This window comes from Rissa tridactyla, chromosome 9 (assembly GCF_028500815.1).
Source record: "Rissa tridactyla isolate bRisTri1 chromosome 9, bRisTri1.patW.cur.20221130, whole genome shotgun sequence".
Lineage (NCBI taxonomy): Eukaryota > Metazoa > Chordata > Aves > Charadriiformes > Laridae > Rissa > Rissa tridactyla.
This window is the reverse complement of record NC_071474.1, coordinates 36131408-36154012: the sequence shown is the minus strand read 5'-3', so window position 1 is coordinate 36154012 and position 22605 is coordinate 36131408. Positions and strand designations below refer to the sequence as shown.

At 41.2% G+C, this 22605-nt stretch overlaps 1 protein-coding gene across 1 annotated transcript in view; it reads right to left on the bottom strand.

Moving 5' to 3' along the window:
• The window catches only part of COL4A6 (collagen type IV alpha 6 chain), a 137260-nt gene that overhangs the window by 16764 nt on the left and 97891 nt on the right, over positions 1-22605 (bottom strand). The window contains exons 12-27 of the mRNA XM_054214202.1: positions 20369-20461; positions 19250-19303; positions 17790-17849; positions 16803-16847; positions 15514-15567; positions 14103-14172; positions 13302-13412; positions 12277-12426; positions 10590-10694; positions 9538-9698; positions 8372-8551; positions 7606-7789; positions 2427-2498; positions 1910-2017; positions 535-756; positions 153-314 (exon numbers count right to left, since the gene is read on the bottom strand). Of these exons, the coding sequence (XP_054070177.1) occupies positions 153-314; positions 535-756; positions 1910-2017; positions 2427-2498; positions 7606-7789; positions 8372-8551; positions 9538-9698; positions 10590-10694; positions 12277-12426; positions 13302-13412; positions 14103-14172; positions 15514-15567; positions 16803-16847; positions 17790-17849; positions 19250-19303; positions 20369-20461 (1831 nt within the window). The remainder of the gene's footprint in view (positions 1-152; positions 315-534; positions 757-1909; positions 2018-2426; positions 2499-7605; positions 7790-8371; positions 8552-9537; positions 9699-10589; positions 10695-12276; positions 12427-13301; positions 13413-14102; positions 14173-15513; positions 15568-16802; positions 16848-17789; positions 17850-19249; positions 19304-20368; positions 20462-22605) is intronic.

Genomic DNA, 22605 nt, shown 5'->3' with positions numbered 1-22605 from the left:
AGCAGTCAGAGGCAAAAGGCTCGAATTCTGCACTCTGTTACCCCTAATCAGAAGTAGGAGCTCACTCCCAGCAAATGCCAAATCTCTCCCACACTTCCTCAACACTGCAGCTTCAGCTTAGCTACTTGTCTTCATTTGAAGACATTACATACCTGGTGCTCCTGCAAGGCCAGGTGACCCCAAGGGTCCCGGTTTTCCCTTAATGCCAAAAGGGCCTCCAGGACCAGGAGGTCCCCGCAATCCAGGGACACCCGAATATCCTGGATTACCCAGTTCGCCTTTAATACCTAGGAGGCCTGGTCTTCCGTCTAATCCTGGGAACAGAGAGGAACAAAATTCACGCTTTTAATTAAAATGAGAGTTTTAATAAATGCCTTTGAGTTGCATTAGATTTGAAGAGAAAACCATCAAATCACCACCTGTGAGCAGCTTAGTGGACCGCTAGCACAGTACCTTAAAGAGACTGGAAAGACAAAAGATTTTTGAAAGAGCAGCAGTTTGATATTCCCAGATACAAGCAGTGTCAGTGCTTACCTTTCGGCCCTGGAAATCCAAGATCACCCGTAAGCCCTTTATCACCTGGGAGTCCAGGTCGGCCATGCTCTCCTAGGGCTCCACTTTCAGCACCAAATACATCTCCAGGAGCTCCTTTTGTTCCAGCTAAGCCTGAAGCACCCATTTTCCCAGGCAAACCATCCGTTCCATCCAGTCCTGGAAGTCCTTGTGACCCTTGCTCTCCTCGAGGCCCAGGGAACCCTTAAAGGGAAAAACAGTAAACGTCACTCAGCAGAAACACAGAATATCTGCTCCAATAACATCTCTAGTAAAATCAACTTTTTAAAAATTTCCATGCAAGAAAAATTTGTTTGGAAAGTTGCAGAATGTTTCAGTACTGAATTAGAAACAATAATTGGTGACAGAAAGTGATGAAACTGTTTAAAACAGATAAAATATCCTTTCATATTGTTCTCATATAATTTTTTTTTTTTTTTTTAAAGAAAAGAATATTTTAGGAGTATCTGGGAGCTGCAGCTAGTTGCAGCTTTACAAGCTTGATTTCACTAGATGGCAGATTAGTCAAAAAGGACAAAAAAGGAGGAAGGTGGCTATTTCATGCTACAGACAGACAGTATCTCACTATCACTATCAACCAGAAAAGCTGCAAAGATGTTATATTCATCACAATTTTCTTACTCTGTCCTCTATGTCAGACAGCTTCTGGCACTGTGGGGCAGAAGACACTGGCAGCCTTGGTACAAGGAGGACTGGAAAGTACTCTCCCTGTACCAAGCAGACACTAAACTGCACTGCTGTGTGGATGTGTCACACTGCCCAGGGGTCACGTCACGAAATCAGTGACCCCATAAAGATGGCACCCCCTTTAATGTAGTGAAAGGATGAGAGATTTCTTCAGCTATATCCAGAGAAACTTGATGGATACACAGCATCCTAGCTTTAGGGATCTTCTCTCACCACCTCTGCTTCTTGTTCTTTATTTACGCAACCATCAGAAATTCCCACAGCTAAAATGAGTCCAAACACTGCGTACAGCGTGCTTTTGCCAGAGTACCACGTGGCTTAAAACAAGTTTTACACTGAACTTGTAGTTAATCTAAACTGTAACAAAGCACATGACAACAGCCTCTGGAGAAACAAGTTGTGTTGATTGGCCTCTTTTCTCCCAGCAGCAATATAATATTATAGGCAAGTAACAAGTATCTGAAACATTTCTTTTGTTTCCTTCCAAGCTGCAATCGTTTGCTTGCAGAGATTGCATTTAGGACCACAATGGAGCTCTCAATGGAGCATTATGAATGTATCAGGCAGAAAAGGTCAGACAACTCTTTTGATAAAATGCTGTACACGTTTATCAGACATTAAAAAGAACTCCAGTAACTTCCCCTCTTACCAGGTTCCCCTTGCAAGCCTATTACTCCTGGAGACCCTGGCTGTCCCTTTGAGCCATGTAATCCAGGTTGGCCTGGAATGCCAGGAAAACCTTTGCTGCCTTTGGGACCTAAGGGTAAAAATATATTAATAAATCATATTAATGAATGAATGGTGGAAGACAAAACACAGCACGAGAAAACAGGATCTTTTATACAAAGCTAGTGCTGAAAATACTGGATAAACAATTTAAGCTAAATAAAGTCTCAAAGCTATGGCTGTTTCATCAGCGACATAAACAGAGAAGGAGAGGGTTTGTGTTCAGAGGCTACTTGAACGGGAAAAAATGGTGCAGTCATTATGAACCTCCATGGGATTTAATCCTAGTCTCTTCGGAAAAAAAAAGAACATGGTTCTGCCAGCTAACTCTCTGGAATAATTATCACTCTGAGGAGATTAATTAGCAGGTATTATCTTCCTTGAGGAATAAGTGCTTTTTGGTAGTCAGCCAGCACATTGCAATCAGCTTGTCTCCCTACCTGGCAATCCTGGAAAGCCGTGAGTCCCTGGGGGCCCGTATGCTCCAGGAACTATGCAGGGCAAGGTGACACCTGAAACAAAGAAACACTGAGGTTGCACCAGCCCCTTTCAGAGAGAGGGTCAGAAGGGGAACATTTAGTATCCAGGTGGTTTTTACAGGATAAGTAAAAGGTTTTTACAGGATAAGTGGCTGTGAGCGAACTTACGCACATCAAACACTGCTGACATCTCAAATATGTGATGTTAAAGAAAAGAAAAGGCATTCGGAGCCTGGCAATTGTCTAATCTCATCCCTACTACTGACTTACTGCATGACCTGTAAAAGGTACTGCTGTGGACTACTTGCAGCATGATATCCATGGCTTCCACTCAGCAAGTGGTCCTCCCTATGGTAGGGGCAATGCAACAGGCCCTGAAAAGGCAGCCTGGGATTCAGAGAGCTCGAGGTCCAGGCTGAGAGCTTTCCAAGTCCGTGGGAGCTGACAGGTGTTCCTAACTTATAAAAACTCAGGATGTTTCTAAGCTCTATATAAACAGCATGCAACAGTGTGAAATTCTAAAATAAATGTGTGATACAAGATAAAATACATATCTGGTGAATATTGACAGGTGTTTAAAAAACCCTGTCACCCAAGAGTTTATGCCAGAGAGATGCATGCATGGAGGGTGGAAGAGCAACGGTTTTTTATTTCAGCCTTACTCTCCAACTGCTGCTTCTACAGTCCGTCAGACTAAGAAATAACCACATGGCTTAAAAGTTTATTAGCAGCAAACAAGACTCAGCAATTACAAAGCTCTTTGACTGACTTCCACCTCTCAAAACAAGGCTCTGTTTGTACTAGCAATCCCTCTTTGGTGGAATGAAATTTATATGGCATTATTAGAGTTGCTAGCACATCAGATTTACCTGAAAGATCTCAAACACTTCCAACGTTCCTCCTCGTAGGTCACCGACAATTTGAAGTCACATTCACACAGTCACAGAAATTATTATCATGAAAACTAATTCAAGACTTTCCAACTCCAGAAATGCTTCCAGTTATTTTAAGAGAAGTCTGTGCTAGAACTATAGAATTAGCTCCTATGCCGTAACAGCTGGATTAGCCTTAAACTATCAGAGATATACTTTCTAAAAATTAAAATCTAAAGGACTCTAAAAGCTATTTAGTCAGAGAGATTACATACAAAAGATGACTATTAAAGCACATTTGAGGAAGAGAGGTGGTTTTTTTAATTACTCTGAACACTTTTATATGCTCAGAGAAACAGCTGCCTAACTGCACTGTTGCCCAATATCTGCTAATTCAAATCTGGCATCAACTACAGGGCTGGTTAAGGATGAGATAATCAGGTATCACAGATAAATTGTCTCTCATTTTGTTACAACTCTCTTTGAGGGATCCTTCTATTCAAGATCCTTTCCCAGACTGACAAGACAAATTTATTCATCAGCCATTCAAGAGCACTCCAAATGGTGACTGCTTTCAGTCCTGAGGAGGTAATCTAGTCTAAATCAGGTAACACTGAAGTATTTCTTCCAGCAGGGAATATGAGTCAAATACTTTTTCCAGAAAAGATTAACATTTTCAGATGACTAACAAATCTTATTAACAAAAGACCCCGAGTCAAACTATTTCCTGGATAAATCCATTCAAATCAGCAGACTTCTGTATGGATAATAAATATGGCTCTTTGCTTCTGACATTCACAGTGGGAATAGGGGTCTCACAATGACATAGGCCAGGGCAGAAACTCATGAAGTAACCCAATATGTCTTTTCTAGTGCAAAGGCACTACGAATTTTTTTTGTTGAAACAGTGCTAAGAACTGGTTCAATGACACCCTTCTCAATAGCTTCCAACTCAGTTCACAAAAGGCTGTGTGAAAATTTTCTGACTTTGATGCCTATATCCAACCAGAGACAGAAAGTTAAGCTTTCAGTTTAGGGTCCAGCCCCAAACCCAGTCAGGGTTGGCAGATTTGAGCATCCCTCTCTCACGGTGCCAAATGACAGAGAGTGATTCTAGCTTGACCTCTCATTTCTACCCCCTTTCATTCTGCCCTCAACCCTTATTTTTCATGTTTTCATTATTCTGACTTGTGTGACTGATTTCATTATAAGACTTGTAAGAAGAAGGAACAATCCTAATCTCAAATTCTGGCTAGTTGGGGGCTGCTAACAGGTATCAGCATTAGTATAAAGAATCAAGCAAGGCTCACGTGGAAAGCGGGATGCAGCAGGGAACAAGAGAGAACACAACCTCCAGGGTGTCTAATCTACTCATATATTGAGACACTACGCCAATTCTGAAGTAAACATCAGAACATTTTCTTCTTTGATGTGAGGGAACCAAAGGTCAGTTCTCAATTCGTTATGTTTATCTTGATGTAAGGCATTTGCTGATAGCAAAATTAATTTAAAAATTACTATAGTCATGATAACATATCTACACAGAGTTGCAATAACACTTCCGCTCTCAGACAAAGCCAGAGAGTGCTCTATTTCCATCTGTGACAGCAATTCATCTTTATAGTCAGCACTAGCTTTAAGAACAGAGGTTCAAAGCTAAAATACCCATGATCCAATTTATGCGTTGAATGGATATGGGCACCTAACACCACGATTGCAAGATGTAACACACCTTGCTGCCTGGACTTGGGTACACTGACACGGTCTTCTTTTGATAAAGTAAAAGTTAAATGGTGGGGACACACAACAAAAATTCCAGTTCTGGTCTTCCACAACCCTATGTGAGCCTGATACCGAATGCTTTATAAAATAAAAAGTTGAGGTCCATTTCCGAGACATTTCCTCTTCAGACACAGTGCAATAAGGAATGACATTTTTCAAAAAGCAAGCATTTCGGGCAGCAACTGGCATGGAAAGTGAACTTTAATTAATACTGTTGCATTCACATCACATGGCTTTAATGACTGTCTTATAGCAGTTTTCCAAAAACAATCTGTACAATAGCATATTCTGTATTTTACATTAGTAGCCAGCAGTAGGATATTTGAACAACGGATATTTCATGTGAGGATAACTGAAATGCAAATTGGACTGTTTCCTTGTGTGTTTTGCAAAATGATGTAAGCAAGGTTTAGTGTAAAAATTATATAAGCAAAACTTAGCGTTCCCCACCAACTTAGTACCCTACATTATGAAAGTTTACACAATAATATCCCAGCATCAAGGAAATAAAACAATTATGAAACCATCATGCCAGGCATAAAAGCAAAATACGGGCAATTCTAACATTTTTGAGTAATCTCATAATACCAGGTAAAATCAGTCTGTTTTTTTATAAAATACTGAGTTAGACTTTTCCAAAGCAAAACTGTTTCACCTTGTTTTACTGTATGTGGCATCAACTTGAGCAAAATTTCTCAGTGGTGTTTTTGACATGGTAACTTCAGTAGGTCACAGTCTCTTTTTAAATGTCTTTCCTCATTTTCACGATAAGGCCTTTCAGTTTAGGCAGTATAAGAAATGATTATTTCTTTCACCCACCGACATTTCTTTAATATTGCATGAAATTTACTACATCAAAGGGTCTTTTAATGTATGCAAATTATTTCTTAGTATGAAGGGAATGATGCATTCACAAGTTTTCTTACACATCTCTATGGAGGTGGAAACTCAACTGGCTAATGACTTATTCACACTTTCCCACATATTTTGACTGTAGATACTCTTCTACAAAGGACCATTCATTGTTAGCAAAGCTTTGATGTAGCACTCATAATAAGCTGGCTTCTGATGTGCTCCGCAGAATATCTAGAGTTCACATCATGCACAGAGCATTTTACTTCTACTTATCTTACGATGCAATTTTAATTTAGTGGATTTTGTAAGAGACAATTTACCAAACAAAGATGTAAGCATTCATAGCTATGAATTAGTAGAGCTTTTAGCATTTAGCATGTGACTTGAATTGGAAAAAAAGCTTATGCAGACTGTTCCACAGGGACATTAATGCTAGCTGTCTCCTCACCCCATAACAACAAGCCAGCATGACACTGATGTGAGGTAACATGCCACCCAGCATGTCTGTGCAACCTTCCCATTGCTATTCCGGCCTAGCTCTCACCTCCCTCTGGGTTTCAGATTCCTCTGCCAACTCCTCATACTGCAGCGGTCTTATCGCCAAGTTTTTTAAACTCAGAACATCAGGTTATCAGTCCACAAACCTATGCAACAACATTATGCCTGCAAATATATTACTGATTCTGCATTATTGATACTGGCAGAATTACAAAAGTAGAAGCCTAAGTATACACAGAATGGAAAATACACTGAAAATCAGCAGCAGCAAAGAAAAAGTGCAGTTTATCTTAAATTACATTTAAATGGCTAACATGGAATCAAGACACTGGGAATACTTTCTGCAGTCATTTCATGATGAAAAAAGTTTCAATAAATGTTTAGACATAGGATCTTCCGTGTAACTCACTTTGAACTCTGAGAATGAATATAACACATCATACATGAAACGTTATCAAACCTGCATTTACTGACTTTATCACTTGTCGCTATGGTATGCTTTAGGTACATATAATGACATACCAACTGAGCCAAACTGTAGTACCTCAGGAAGCAGACAGCCCAGAGCTGGTTGCAGCAGTCATAACTGAACTCCCTACCTGTCTGTCATGACGACGTCTCATTCACCAATGCCTGTTCATACATACAATGTACTACGGTTTCTTCTTTTAAAAAAATCTGGAGCTCCTCTTATTTCACTAATAGTAATAGTTCTGAAAACTGATTCAGAAGTCCGAGATATACGTGAGTTACTGTTTTTACCTGGACTATGAAGCAGGCTGTACTTTTTAAAAAACTCATTTTATCAATCTTCCTAAGTACCTTTGATGTGAAATGGTTCTCCAGCAATAGTCAGTGAGTAGCTCCATCCAACAACACTCTCAGTAGTTGAGTACTATTTGAGTATTTGTTGCTTATTACCTGTGTCCTCCTGAGCATGACAACTTGAGAAAGCTGTGACTGCTGTGTGAGGCCTGGGAAGCCCACAAACCAGTTTCAATCAATTTAAAGAGCAATCTTTAACCTAATGCAATCTGCTGGCCTGGCCACAAGCACAACAGTAAGTTGAGTACCATTTGACTTGTAGCAGTTTTGCACCTTTTCAAAATAAGAGCAGATCCAGCAGCACCTACCTGGAGGGCCTGGAAGACCTGCTTGTCCTCGAAATCCATCCATTCCTGGGTCACCTGGCGGCCCACGAACTCCACTGGGACCTGGATATCCAACGCCAGGAGAACCAGTTTCTCCACGATGGCCCTTGGAGCCAGGTAATCCTGGCAGTCCTTTTTCACCTGGGAAACCTAGCCCACCATCACCCTGTGCACAACAAAGACAATTAGAGCTGAAAATCAGAGATGTAGAAAGAATATATACATTTTAACAAATGCTTAAGAGTTTGGTCGATTTGGTGCAAAGTTCAGATGGGCCTGGGAAGGTACATGGAAACCACTGTAAATTTTCCATCGTTATTTCAAAATGCAGGAAAACTCAGTGACTATTAAGAATAATATTTTATGTTGTACTTGCCAAAATGTAAATACTCCATATCCTGAAAGACATTTACTTTCTTTTTAATTATATGAGATTCTGGTGTGATTTTTCTGTTCCAAGATTTGAGTCATAATTATGCCTACAGTGTCTTATCTTTTAGGACACAACATAAAACAGGTTTAGGGTCTACCCCACTACTGGAAGCTTATCTTTTGACTGGGCAGCCAGAGGTGTAATGAGTGCCAATTCTTAATCCTGACCAAGACAAATTTGTGCTCAGGGACTAAATTTTTTGTGTATTTGGAGACTTACTACAGGGCTAATCAGGACTAGTAAGCCAGGCCTTTCTATTGTCTCTGCTCTTCATTCCAATTCTGAAGCACTGCTGCTAAATTAATCTAAACTTACTGGAGGGCCTGGTGGGCCTAGCAAGCCTGGCAGTCCATCCCTGCCAGGGGTTCCCGGGATGCCTGAAGGTCCTCTGGGTGCTGTCGCACCACGGTCCCCACGAGCACCTTTGCCTGTTGCATAGGACGAATCCCCTTTTTCTCCCTTAACGCCTGGAAGACCTTGCTGACCACCCAAAGCCTACAGATCAAAAGATAAAAAAAACAGGAATATGAACATGCAGAGAAAAGGCTTGGCTTCTTAAAAATACCATATGAGGACAGGACACAATGACTGGAGCTAGAAAGAATCTCCAAAGGGTTTCCTATTGTATACATTACACTAAAAAAACCCTATTATTTCCAAATGTTTCAATCAAGTCACTACAGCTTTACAGTGGCAAGTCAAATCCTAGTATATAGCACTATAGTGACAGCAATCTTGGATGGCATCTCGAAACATTACATCACTTATGATATAACAGGGCCCATGTACTGAATTTTCTTCCCTATGACTTGGTGTGCTGCATTTACTGACACTGATAAAGATACTCTGAAGGTAAAAGACCAGTATCTTTACAGACTACGATTTTCAAAAGTAAATACTGTCAATAAGTAATGCTCACCACTTTGGAAAATCCTGTTTGCTATGGTTGCTGTTTCATAAAAAAAACCAGCTCAACTCTCACTAATGTATTTAGCATACAACAGCTGAAAAGGAGACTGCATCTATGGCACACAGTTTTTATAGCTGTGAGCAATGATGTGAAAAGATCTCACCATTCGATTTTTCAGGTCTTCTCTCCATGCAGATGTACATCTGCTTCCCCAACCAGCCCTCATTTAGGAAGATGCCTCGGTCTAAATCCAAGGGTTGGCCTACAGCCAAGAAGCCCTGGGATGAATAATTGTTACTGTTTTTCTCTTGACTGCTAAACGTGCAATCCTCAGAAATTAAGAACCATTTCTTCTCCCATTTTTTACAGGTGATAATTTTTCTACTTTCAGATTCTTTTCACAGATCAGTTTCTGGATTGTTTTGTTGGGCTCTTTTTTTAAATCCAAACAAGTAGAAGAAATTATGCAAAAAACACGTTCTGCTTTCACTACAATCAACACCAGCAACTTGCACACGGGCACTTTTCTCCTTTAATTCATGACAACCAATATAAACTCTTCCTGCCTTACCGGAGGGCCTCGCAGTCCCGGTGCACCCACAGTGCCTGGGTCTCCACCAATGCCCTTAATCCCAGGCACACCAGGGCTTCCTGATGGACCTGGTGGACCTGAGATGCCTTTTAGACCAGCTCTTGTAACTCCTCCATCACAAGCACAATCACCTGCCTCTCCTGGAAAATACAGTCAACACTCCAAACTCAGTTTCATTTGGATCAAGACCCTTTTAGTCGCAAGAGCTCCAAAAGCAGTATTTGACTCAATTACGACAAAACCATTCTCATACAATTTGATTTTGTACCTACTCTGCTCAGGTGATGTGAGTGTCAAGCAAGTGGAACTCAGGTTTTACCCACGTTAATTTCTATGCAATGCCCATCACCAAATTACCATGTGCAGCATCAACTTCTCAGCACTTCTTGACCTCTTTCCAAAGGTTTAGACTCTCCTAAACAGATGGTTTTAGGAGAGTTTTAGGACAGAAGTCTTGTGGTTTTTCAAAGAGATAGTTATATGTCAGAGAAAGCAAATCCATACTCATACTCACAGTAGGTTACAATGACCCCCAGCTGGATATATTTGGCCATGGATCCAAACAACCACAAAGCACAGTGATGTCTGTGTCATCATGGCTTTTGACACCATTTCTGTCACATACTAAGACCCAAATTCTCAGCAATTTTAGCACAGAGGAGAAAAAGAATAAGTTTCTCTGTCATTTCCAACCTATACTGCAAAAAGCAGTGAACAAGATTTTATTTGTAAGTCTCATTACATCTTATGGCTTTCAAGTACAACTAACTTAGCTGATTTTCTGGGTATGAGATGTTTATCTGGTTATTTCCCTGAGCAGAGTAGGAAGTAGAAAATAGGATTTTGCTGGCAGTGCTGGGCACGACTGTCTCTAAACAGTAAAGGCTGATGGCTCCTTTAATACATCTCAACCTCCTGTGATTTGTCATAAAGACACTTCTGCCTCATCCCTTAGGATATTAACCACATGTAAATATGTTTCTGAGGCTCAATGATTGCTAGAAGTCTCTCTCAAAACAAGAGTCAATTACCTTTGTACCCCTTTGGACCCAAAGCTCCTGGCAGCCCTCTTTGTCCAGGCTCTCCTGGGGCCCCAGTCCTTCCATCCAGGATAGTGTCTGGTGGGAATGAAGGGCCTATGTGCAGAAAGAAGGCAAGCAAAAGCCATGAGAAGGCTAGATTTCCAGCTCATGAAATACTTACAATTCAGTTGTGCAACTGTCAGAAACGGCACCGGGACAAACTGCAACTGTGGCAGCTGCACAAGATGGAACTTGGTTGGTATCACAGGCTGCAGACCTCTGCTGTGTGTTTGCTTCTCGCTTCTCACACAGAAAAGCAAAAGCTCTCACAATGTGGATGCAACAGAGTTTCATTCCTGTACTGCTCTACCATTGCACTTTTTCAGAGACTTAACAGTTGGCCGAAGAGCTAACCAAACCACAAACAAGTTGTGTAAAGAAGGGCAAATGACTTAGTTCATGGCAGATGCGCCTTTACAGCACTGGGAGAAGCTGAGACTCATATGGATAGAAGCTGAAGGGACAAATCAATGTACTTGTGATGACTAGTTATTGCCCTTTTTGTTGACATAGAAGCTATTATATATGATAGCTGCTGCTGGCATGGTAGAGTCATCCCCAGGGCTACATGTCTTCTACAAAGCTCCTCGTCTTCTCATTAAGTTGCTGCAGCTCAGGCAAGAGACCAAATGGCAAAAAAGGTTAAGGGGACTTTCCCTGTCCCTCACTTTATAACTGCAGGATTATTTTCTACATCTCTTTATATGCTGAACAGAATGAAATATGAGCTGACAGAAACAGCAGTGTAAAGTGATCTGACACAATCTAAAGCTCCTGCGTCTGAAAACCCTTCCCTTAATGACAGCAGTAAGATGGAGTGCTGACCAGCACTCGTCTGATGTTCCATGGAAACAAACTGCAATCATCAGCTAAAAACAGCTACAAGAGCTTTACAGACTCTGCAGAAAAATGAGCCAGGTTTGACTAGCAAACAGTTATTGATAAGAGAGCACTTATTTCTTCTCCATAGAAAATCATTTCATCAGACCATGCTTATTGGCTCCATCACTGGAGTGTGCCCTCTTTTGAAAGGTTGACTCTCACAAATAAAAAAGGTTGTTTGAACTCTGTTTATGGCAGAATGGTAAAACACAAGGTTTGTGTAAAATCAACCCTTTTCATGTAATACTGAATTTCTGAGGAAAACAAAACAACGCATAATTAATCCAATCAGGGAATCCATACAGATGAAAAATGTAAAAATGAAATCACATTTCCTTAGGTCTGAAAACTCTCTCTTCAGGCATCTTATCTGAATCCTGGTACCCAAAATACCTACTCACAAGACTTAGACATTTACCGCAGGTACTCACAAGGTCATGGTCTATTTTTTATCTAAGCCAGTAGGAGACTAGCCTAGAACTTCAAAGTCCTCTGTGTCATAAATTGTGTCTACACAACCTTGTGCTTCAGTCTCTCAGGCTACCACTCTAACAATAATTAGCTATATTTTCTTACTTCAGAGATACTTCATATGTTTGAGGTTGTGAGTTAACCATCACAATGAGGTGTCAACCAAACATTTAAGATTTACAGATGAATAATCCTCACTGGCAAAGAAATAAATATATAAGTGATTATTTCTCTTGTTTCACTCTAAATCCAATATTAATATAGCTGTTAAAAATATACGTACGTGGTAAACCAGGCAATCCTGGTGCTCCTGGCAGACCTGGTAAACCAACTCTGCCGGGAGTGCCTGGTAATCCAATCGTTGCTCTTCCTGGTTCTCCCACTTCACCCTTCACACCTGGAACACCTGGAGACCCTCCAGGGCCCTTTCCATCTAGACAACAATGACACAATGAGCAGCTCTTCTCCATCAGCAAACATGTTCTAGTATTTTTAATATTATGAAAATTACCGTTGTACCCTGAACTGAAACGATGTTAGCACAGAACAATTTATAATTGAACACAAACGAAACCTTACTAATTAGAAGCACCCACTGGCTCCCATTTACACAATCCTTCAGTCATCCAAAAAAGTTCACAGGGCTGCATTTAAGTCCCACTGATCAGTTAGACATTTAACTATGTAAGACTGTGGTTTATTTATTTTCTAATTTCCTTTGAGTGAGATAATTTCCTTGGTAGTTCCTAGTCTCTGGATCATTGCAGGCCAGGACTTCACAGATGACATTCAAGTGAAACAGAAACTTCGACGTGATATCTTTGATGGGACAAATGAGTTCCACCTACAGTGGGTTTATCTAGCCAATCTGTTAGCTCTCTATTGCAAATATGAAAAGTAATTTTAAAACAAAAATTTCAAAAACATTTGCTATTATTTAAAATAGCGATTTAAATTATTTAAAATTTAAAATATTTAAAACAGGAAAGGCAATCAACTCATTTGAAATGGAAATCAATCAACAACCTCCTGCGTACACTGCTACGCCACATTGTCACACCTAAAGATTTACCTGGGCTGAAATCATTGTGGGACTAATTCTGCTCCCATCCAAGTCAACATACTTGGTTTCCCTGTGTGTCATCCCTGCCTCCTATGTCTCATACAGCAGCCTGCAAATCAGCCAGCTGAAGGAGCAGGGAGAGGCTTGCTCCAATACCTTCACCATCTTCAGGCCACTACCCAGATTCTTCTCAGCAACAAACACAGAAAACAGCCTGCTAAGGGCACTGTCAGCAGCTGCTTTACCTCTCTCCAGGCCTGGAAACCCTGGAGCTCCTGGAAGGCCTGGTAAACCACTGATCCCTTCGTCTCCTGGAGGACCAGGTATTCCCGGGTTTCCAGGGTCACCCGGTGCACCTATTAGACAAATACAGAAAAACAAGGAGGAAAATCTCATGAGAAGTTCTGCTGAAAGACTCTGTTCAGTCAACTACCCTGGTGGCCACTGATCTCATTGACAGCAAAGGTTGCAAAGGTTAGTCAAAGTTAAAAACAGGGAAAAATTCCTCCTGACTTGTTAGAGGTTGTTTCAAACTTGACTGCATGTGAAAGAGGAAGAATAGGAGAGATCGTACAATTTGTCCCCTTACCTTTATAGCTTCAGAGACTGTTCCAATCCAGATCTTATTCAGCTGTGGCATTAATTAAGCTAATTTTCTCAACAATATTCTTACCACATTGAATGACAAATAATAGCAGAGTGACATTCAGAGCACCCATTTCCAAGCAACACAAGGAAGACATTTTTCCTTAGTACACTGAAGAAAGAGATGCAGGTAGACACACAGCACTTCCCCATGCCTACACACAATCAGCCTCCCAGGCACTAAATTTCGTTCTGCCTTGAAACATATCGTTCTCCAGTGTGGGGACGACATTGAGACCTAACGTACCGGTATGCCAACAATACAGAAATTAAATAAAAAATAACAAGGGATGGCTTAGACCCAATACACAATGTGGAAAAGTGGTAAAATAGAGTAAGAAGGAAAGCTGGATCAGAAAAAGTGCTTTAGACTAGTTCCAAAACAAAACAGAAACGTGTACCTGAAATCACTACACCTTCCCTGTCAATAACGATAGGAGGGCCTGGGGGACCGATGTCACCTAATTCACCCTGTTAGAAGAAAACAGATTCACGCCACATTCAGGTGAGTGATGGAGAGGAAGACAGCTTGTCAGGAAACAGACTCTATTATGGTAGCAATGTCTGTGGTCATTCACTGACTAATCACCATTCTTTGTCTTGGTGAAAAATTCACTTTGTTCTTCTGCTATTCACTGTCATCTGCTGTCCTGACTTACCTACTTCCTGTCTGATGAAACTGATGGCCGCTTCAGATAAAGTGTTTGCAACTATCCAGCTATCCTCTGAAGGCATCCTATTATCTTAATAGGAAGCACGGGCACGTATATACATACCATGTGGACTGGAGACCAGTTATCATATCAGCACATTGACCAATATCAGGTAGATCATATTTGTTCACTTTGTGGTAAAAGCAAGAAACCTGCTATGAACACACCAGTTTTTAAAAGCATTCATCCCTGCAGCTATCTGTTGCCTTGGAATCCTGAATTTCAATAATAGGAGCTTCCAGGAAAATGGATCCCTCCATAAAACCATACAAGTAGAACAAGCAAGTTGTGACAAACTGCAGTATCATTCCTTCCTCTCACTCTAACATAGTACCAAATCCTCTTTGAAATAGCAAGTGTTTCCAAACTGCCATCATATTTATAATACAAAAACCATGCAGTGAGCCAAGGCAGTGCACACTGTTGCTTCTTCCAGTAATACTCCTCTGTGCCTAAACTTCTACTACTCCTTCTTCCATATGCTCTGCACAAAAAAAGCCCTTCATTACTTGCATTTCACTTGTCTTCCAACCATATACCAATCTGGGTGGCAGAGAAGTGTCTTTCACAGCAAACTACCATCCAGTCATTTTCCACTCAGTTTCCAGATGTCTGGCTGCCCAAGTTGTGAGATACCCAGAAGACAGAAGATGTCTGCTGTGCTTTGCCTACCTCCAGTACAAGAAATTGAACACGTTATTTTCAGGCATGTCAATACTTGAAGGTCTGTGATCTAAGACTTCAGATAGCCTTGGCAACTATCTAACATCCACTTACTTCTATTTAACCTTGCCTCAATTGTCCAGTGGCTATGGCGTTGGTGTAAGGATAAAGGATACCAGAGAGACTAGACCTACAACTCTAAGTAATGAAGTTACATGAATGAACATTGTAAAGGTATTAAAATAGCCAAGTGTTCATTGTTCAGCAACCACTCAGTTTTATCCTTAACAATAAAGAAAATAAGGAACGGAAACATACTGAAAATTACAGTGATACAGAGGTAAAGAAGACATTTGTCTGGGGCAATGATAACTTATTTATTCATGCAAATATCTTTAAAAGAGCAATGCTTTAGTATTTTCATGTGAGAAGTTACCTTCATGCCTTCGCCTCCATCCAGTCCTGGGTAGCCCGGAACACCTGGATGACCCTGCAAAGTCACACATGGGAACACTTTTACACAGTGAGACAATAAGACAGTCTCAGTGTTAGCTGAGACATCTGCAGTTCCTGGACTTGAATCACAAATCTAATGCATTGTCCTACCAAACATTTGAAGAAGAAATAAAGAAAGAGAAAGCTGATGGCATCAATTTCTCAGCACTCACAAAATACCACAGCTCCTTTAGACCTCCTTGTGCTGTAAAGATGGTGAGAACTTGTGAGCAGGCACGAGGGTGTTCAAATCAGGAGGACACCTTGGAGTTCTCACAGAACCATAGAAATCCTTGCGGACCGAGGAGTCTAAAACATTATTTTCTTTGTCCCCTACACTTTCCCCTCCAGGCTGTTCCCTCTCCAACAAATTATTGGCACCAAAACATTTGAAGTGACACTGGGAGATCCAGCTCTCCAGCTATCCATTTCCTGGTAGTGCTCTCACGGACACCAAAATTCCCCTTCTGGGTGCGTGACTGGAAATCTACACAGAAGTGATCTACTGTTCTCTGTTGGGTAATGTATTCAACCTAGCCCAGCACGGATTGCAAATCCCACTGCCACTGCAGACAAAATGGGATATTCCAAGAGCTCTGGAGCAGGGAGCCTTAACTTGAAACCTTGCCTGTGATTCTGAAGTCTTGGACAACTGTAGACCCCAATGTAGCCTATACACAGTATTGTTGAGAAACTTGTCATAAAGGGCTTGGTTTTAATCATGTAATTTTAACATATAGATGTGAGTTAGATTATATTGGAGATACCATCACCTTCAGTATATCTTGAAAAGCACATACAGAAAATAAAATATACAAGAAGGTGACTGAACTCCAGGCTGCAAAATGAAAATTGTATTTCTGAAAGTTGCTTTCTTGAACAACTTCCACTGTTTTATCTGCAAGTGGAAAGGCTTTAACACCCTGTGGAAGTGGAAGGCCATTTCCACCCCCAAAAGGGGAGAAGTGGGAGAGTTGATTGTTCCAGGAGGGAATGTACAATTTCCAACCTGTGGAGGTGGTCCTCTGAATACGTAGAGATAACTAGAGAGACACTTAAAGGGATCTAGAGTTTTATGTGGACTTTCTAGTTAGCTCTCACTAGTTTAATAAGGCAGGTGCACTCATCCATCAGAGAACTTCAAGCTACTAGATAACACAGTCAGCAGATCTTAAGCAGTTAGACAGCTTCTGTAATTGTAAGTACAGTAAAAAATAAAAGAAATTTCACCTTTCTCCCTGGAATCCCATCAGATCCATCCAGTCCCAAAAGACCCTAGAACAGCAAAAAAACATTAACTTTCTGAAGCTTCATCTCAGTCTGTTCTTATTACATCAGGCTCCATATACCTCATCACCAAAGAATGAAAAGGTAAAACTTTCAAAAGGAGAAGCTACCACTGATTTTCCATATCTCCCAAATATTAATGATTAAAAGAATTCAGCAAAATAATTAATGAAAGAAGCCTTATCTTCTTTAGCCATTGCCTTTCTAATTGGCAGTTCAAGTTAAAGAAGTCGTCGTGTCTCAACTTACTAGGAAGTTAGATAGGTAGTTTGTAATTATAAAGCCATGAAACTTAATGCAATCAAGACTTTTTATCTTGAGAATTTATTCTGCGCATGCAGAACAGAATGTCTTGGTCTTCCTGTTGTGTATAAGCATGTCTCTGCAGAGTCATGGTGGTTTGAAGAATCTATGGCTGGCATGTGATTGAGCATGCTGTTAGCTCCCACATTCATTGACTAGTTAAACCAACATCTCTTGCCAGCTTGCCCATTTCTTCCCCAAACATCTATCTCTGTTCTCTCATGGATGGTTCTGGCACTGGTTAAGAGTTCCCTGAAGCCCCTGCAAGGCCTCTTTATTATCTTCATTTGGACCTCCTGCAAGCTTCCTTTTTTGTGAATCTTTCAAAAAAGCTGGAAAAACACAGGCCCTGCAGAATCAAGCCCTGCAGTAACCAGTCCTCCACTAAATACTTCCGTATGATTTTCTTGGGCTGCCTTGTCTGTATATATCTTTCATCTCACCTTTAATCTGCAGCTTTACTGAGATAAGTACTATCTATTCGTTCTGTTGTTGTAAGGTGCTGGCTACTATAGGACTCAGTCCTATGTCCGAGACTCCTACGTGGTTTGGGAATGCTTTTGTTGATGAAAGGCCCATTTCATGTGTTTGAGAACAGGCACTTAAGGACTTTGTAAAGTTACCTACCCTGGCACCCGGTAAGCCAGGCACACCTTTTTCTCCTTTTTCTCCAACACCTCCAAAACCCTGAGGAAAAATGTCAACATTAAATCTGTGATCTGTCTGGAATTGAATAGCACAGCCCTAAGACAAAATGAGCACAAATCCACCCATTAATATAAACAGTACAACAGAGAGACAAGGGGAACTGAGTATTTCTGCTGGGACTCTTTGGCCCCAGAAAGAAAACCTGTATCAGACTTGGCAGTACATACAGTATATTATCTTCCTCATTCCCCATGATTTCCATCCATTTAAACCATGGCACATGTCTCGGTAGCAAATGCAAGTAACCCCATCCTATCAACAGCAAAGTCCTGCAACTGCTACTCTGTATTGTATTCTACATTTAGAAATTATTTCAAATCTCATTTCTTAACAGCAGCAGCTCAAGGGAGTGCTTAGAGAACCCTTTTTAATTTCTAAAGCCTAAGAATGACACAAAACGAGCATTTTCACGCTCAACATTTGGTGGTTTTCCCACTCACCAAGAAGTATCAAATCCAGAGACAGAACACCAGGATTTAATTTCAGTGAGAGTTACAGTAGTTAAGCAATTTTCAGGCTTCAATCTTGAAATATCTTATGGCTGTGGTTAAGTTCACACATATGTTCAATCCCATCAGCTTCAATGGGCCTCTTGTGATGCATAAAGCTAAACGCGCACAAAATGGAACAAGTCCAGAAAGACTAATAACAAACTGTGCTTCATGTACAGGTTTTCCTTGCACGTCTTTCTACGAAGAACATCTGTACGTTGAAGAAACTGGCAAACAATTTATCTTATTAGTCAGAAGTTCCTCAAAATATTTATTCTCTAAACTTATTGAAATAACCTGTGTTTACAAAAGGTTATAAGCTGGAAAACAGTTCTCTGGAATCCAGGGATAAATTGTTGTTCTTGATTCATACAGAGAAGATGCTACTCATTCTTGAGTTTATGAACACTAATGTTAAACAGCCTAGTTTAAAACTGGACATATAAAGACAGACAGAAAGATCTGCATGTGCTTTACAACTTTAAAGTAAAATAACAAAATGTTTAGACATAATTAAAGGAATAAAAAATAGATTTTTTTAAAAAAATATATGTCTAGCTCTCTGTGGCACATCAAGAAACGCTGCCATCAAGTGGCTGTGTACAGGGTATGTTTACTTGCAGGTCTCCTCTGCAAACTACAGATCACATGTACTGAAATGATGAATGCTTTGTCACATCTAAAGCAGGACAGCATTATCTTCTTTGTATCTCCAGGAAAAAAACCCTATCAGTTACACTCTTCAAAAAGTCTTGTGGACGTTTTAATCAGATTTTCAAAGTCCTCTGGTGCCTAAAAGCTCCTGTATAGACCTTGTGAGCTATTCAGAGGATGTTGAACCATCTAATCCATATTAGGCCTATATTAAAAACTCTCCTCTGTCCTTACCGGCATGCCAGGCAATCCTTTGTCTCCAGGGAATCCTTGAGGGCCTGGCTCACCCTGAAAAGGGGAAGACAGGTAAACACAATAAATCACCGTGCCCGTGAAAGCAAGACTTTCCCCAATCCACCCATCATGCTCCTGACTCCTAAAGTAAGGCCTTGCAATTTGTTTGTCAGCAAGTATACTCGATTTGTATCATCATGTGCCACACACAGTGTCTCTCAGCACAGTGCCAGTGCATGCAATGGATTGTCTGTGGCCCTTTCCCATGGCTTCAAAGACTGCGACTTGGGAGCTGTTGTTCCACTGTCCTCCACCGCTAGAAGTCAAACTAGAAGCATTTCATATTGTCATTGAGGGAATTGGAACATGCACAGTACTTCATAGGAAGCAGCAAAATAACACGTGGTGAGATAGCATAATGTCCTTATAATCCTGCTTACAAATTCAAGAGTGAGCCTAAAGGAATGGCGCTTGTTTTTACATCACGCTAATGTATCTCCACCAAGTAAGACAATAACTCTCATGACTTATGCAGGGGCTTGGGCAAGCTCAGACGGGGCTCCCAAACCAGCCTGTATAGGTTCCAGGTTAATTCAGTATGCCTAAATTTCATGCATGTAGAGAATTTTTAACTCAAGATCCACGCAACTTTTATAAAACCATTGATGACTTAAGTATGTATCTCAGTAAATGCCAGAATAATAAAGGAGAGAAATCTGTTTATTTCAGAGTAGCGTGCATCATAACCAAAGCAAGAGAGCTGGATGGAGCTTTTTATTTATTTTTTCTAAATCGATTTGTGGTTTTTTTCTTCAGTTGACACAATTTTACAGGTCCAGCAGAAACAAACTATGGTTCATTTATTTTTAGGATTAATGATTAAAAACTTCAAATAGCTTTCAGATTTCTCCTTCTGAGATGTATGCATTCTCCAGTGGTCCACAATGCTCCGAGCTAAGACTATTTTTATTCAATAGCCATCTGGCAGATTAAACTAGTACAGAAAATTATTTTAATTTGGAAATATAATAGCTCTCACTCTCCAGTAATCTCATTCAGCCTTGAACGAAGGAGCATGTTGAGGTGAGGGGGGTGGGGTTCTAAACTGATTTTACAGACCTTTTCTCCTTGCTTCCCTTTTGGAAATCCCATGAATTCCAGTATTCCAGTGGATGGTGGGGGACCTGGAGGGCCAGGCAGCCCTACATCACCCTGTTGGCAAAAGTGGAAGCTGTTAACATTGGCAGAACATGTTTGATTTCCTACAAAAGTGGCTTGCAGATCAGAAGAGGGCCACACTAATTATATCCCATGTACATAATACCTGTGTGCCTGAATGCTGGCACAGGAGTCATGCCAGCATGTCAGGGAAGTCAAAATATCAGACTGAAAACTAAGATGAACAAAATGCTTTAAAACTGTTTCAGAAGAGTTATGGATACAAAACATGGCAAGAAGACAAAAAACAAAAGTCTCAGCTTTTAAATCAACAGGAAAACATTCCAGAAAAACTTTGAGGAGAAATATGAAAGAAAGGACAACAACAATTAGAAATATAGAATGCTGAGAACCAATTTTAGGGTTATTTATTATATTTATATTTATAATATAATATTTAGGGTTAGCAGGGCTTATTCATAAGGCTTTAAACTAGGTTTGATGGGGGATGGGGACGAAACCAGGATCACAGAAGTGGTGCCTGGGAGCAACACAGCAGTGTCCATGGGTAAAAGTGATAGCAAGGTCTTGCAGCCTGTCTCAGCGATGGTGGGGGATAGTGAATTGTGTGGCAGCATAGACACAAGGAGTGGTGATAATTTGGTAACTACAGTAGTGTCCGAGAATGATCAGATGTAAATCAGGGCCTGTCCCCCCAAGAAATTGGCAGGACAATTAACCCAACTGAAGTGCATCTACACTAATGCACGCAGCATGGGGAATAAGCAGGACGAGCTGGAGGCCATCGTGCAGCAGGGAAACTATGATGTGGTTGCCATCACAGAAACGTGGTGGGAAGACACACACAAGTGGAGTGCTGTAATTGATAGCTACCAGCTTTTCAGAAGAGATAGGCAAGGGAAGAGAGGTGGTGGGGTGGCCCTCTATGTTAGGCGCGGTTTTGAATGTCTAGAACTCAACAGTGTGAATGACAGTGCTGAGTGTGTATGGATAAAAATCAAGGGGAAGGCCAACAAGGCAGATATCGTGATGGGAGTTTGTTATAGACCCCCTAATCAGGATGTAGAAACCGATGAAGTATTCTATAAGCGGCTGGCAGAGGTCTCGCGATCATCTGCCCTTGTTCTTGTGGGGGATTTCAACTTCCCAGATGTCCGCTGGGAATACTACGCAGCAGAGAGGGAACAGTCCCGGAGGTTCCTGGAGTGTGTGGAAGACAACTTCCTAACACAGCTGGTGAAGGAACCTACTAGGGGAAGTGCCCTACTGGACCTACTGTTTGTTAATAGAGAAGGTCTTGTGGGGGATGTAAAGGTTGGAGGTCGTCTTGGGCAGAGTGACCATGAAATGATAGAGTTTTCAATTCTTGGTGAAGGGAGGCGGGGAGCCAGCAAAACTGCCACCTTGGATTTCCGAAGGGCAGACCTTAACCTGTTTAGGAGCATGGTTGAGAGTGTCCCTTGGGAGGCAGTTTTGAAGAGCAAAGGTGCCCAGGAAAGCTGGTCATACTTCAAGCAGGTGCTCTTAGAAGCACAGGTGAAGGCCATCCCCATGTCCCGAAAGACGAGCCGACGGGGAAGAAGACCAGCCTGGCTAAATAGAGAGCTTTGGCTGGACCTCAGAAAAAAAAGGAAGGCTTACATTCTCTGGAAAAGGGGCTTAGCAACTTATGAGGATTATCAAGATATAACAAAGCTATGCAGGGGGAAGATTAGAAGGGCCAAAGCTCAATCAGAACTCAGCTTGGCCACTGCAGTTAAAGACAACAAGAAGAGATTTTTCCAGTATATCAACAGAAAAAGGAAGACTAGGGAAAATATAGGTCCACTGATGAATGAGACGGGTGCCCTAGTGGTGGAAGACACAGAGAAGGCAGAGTTACTGAATGCCTTCTTTTCTTCGGTCTTCACTGATAAAGCCGTCCCTCACACATCCCATACCCTGGAGGCAAGGGGGAAGGTCGTGAGAGAGGAAGACCTTCCCTTAGTTGAGGAGGACCGGGTCAGAGACCACTTGGCCAAGCTGGACATTCATAAATCCACGGGCCCTGACGGGATGCACCCGCAAGTGCTGAGAGAGCTGGCAGATGTTATCGCTAGACCACTCTCCATCGTCTTTGAAAAGTCATGGGGAACAGGAGAGGTGCCTGAGGACTGGAGGAAGGCTAACGTCACTCC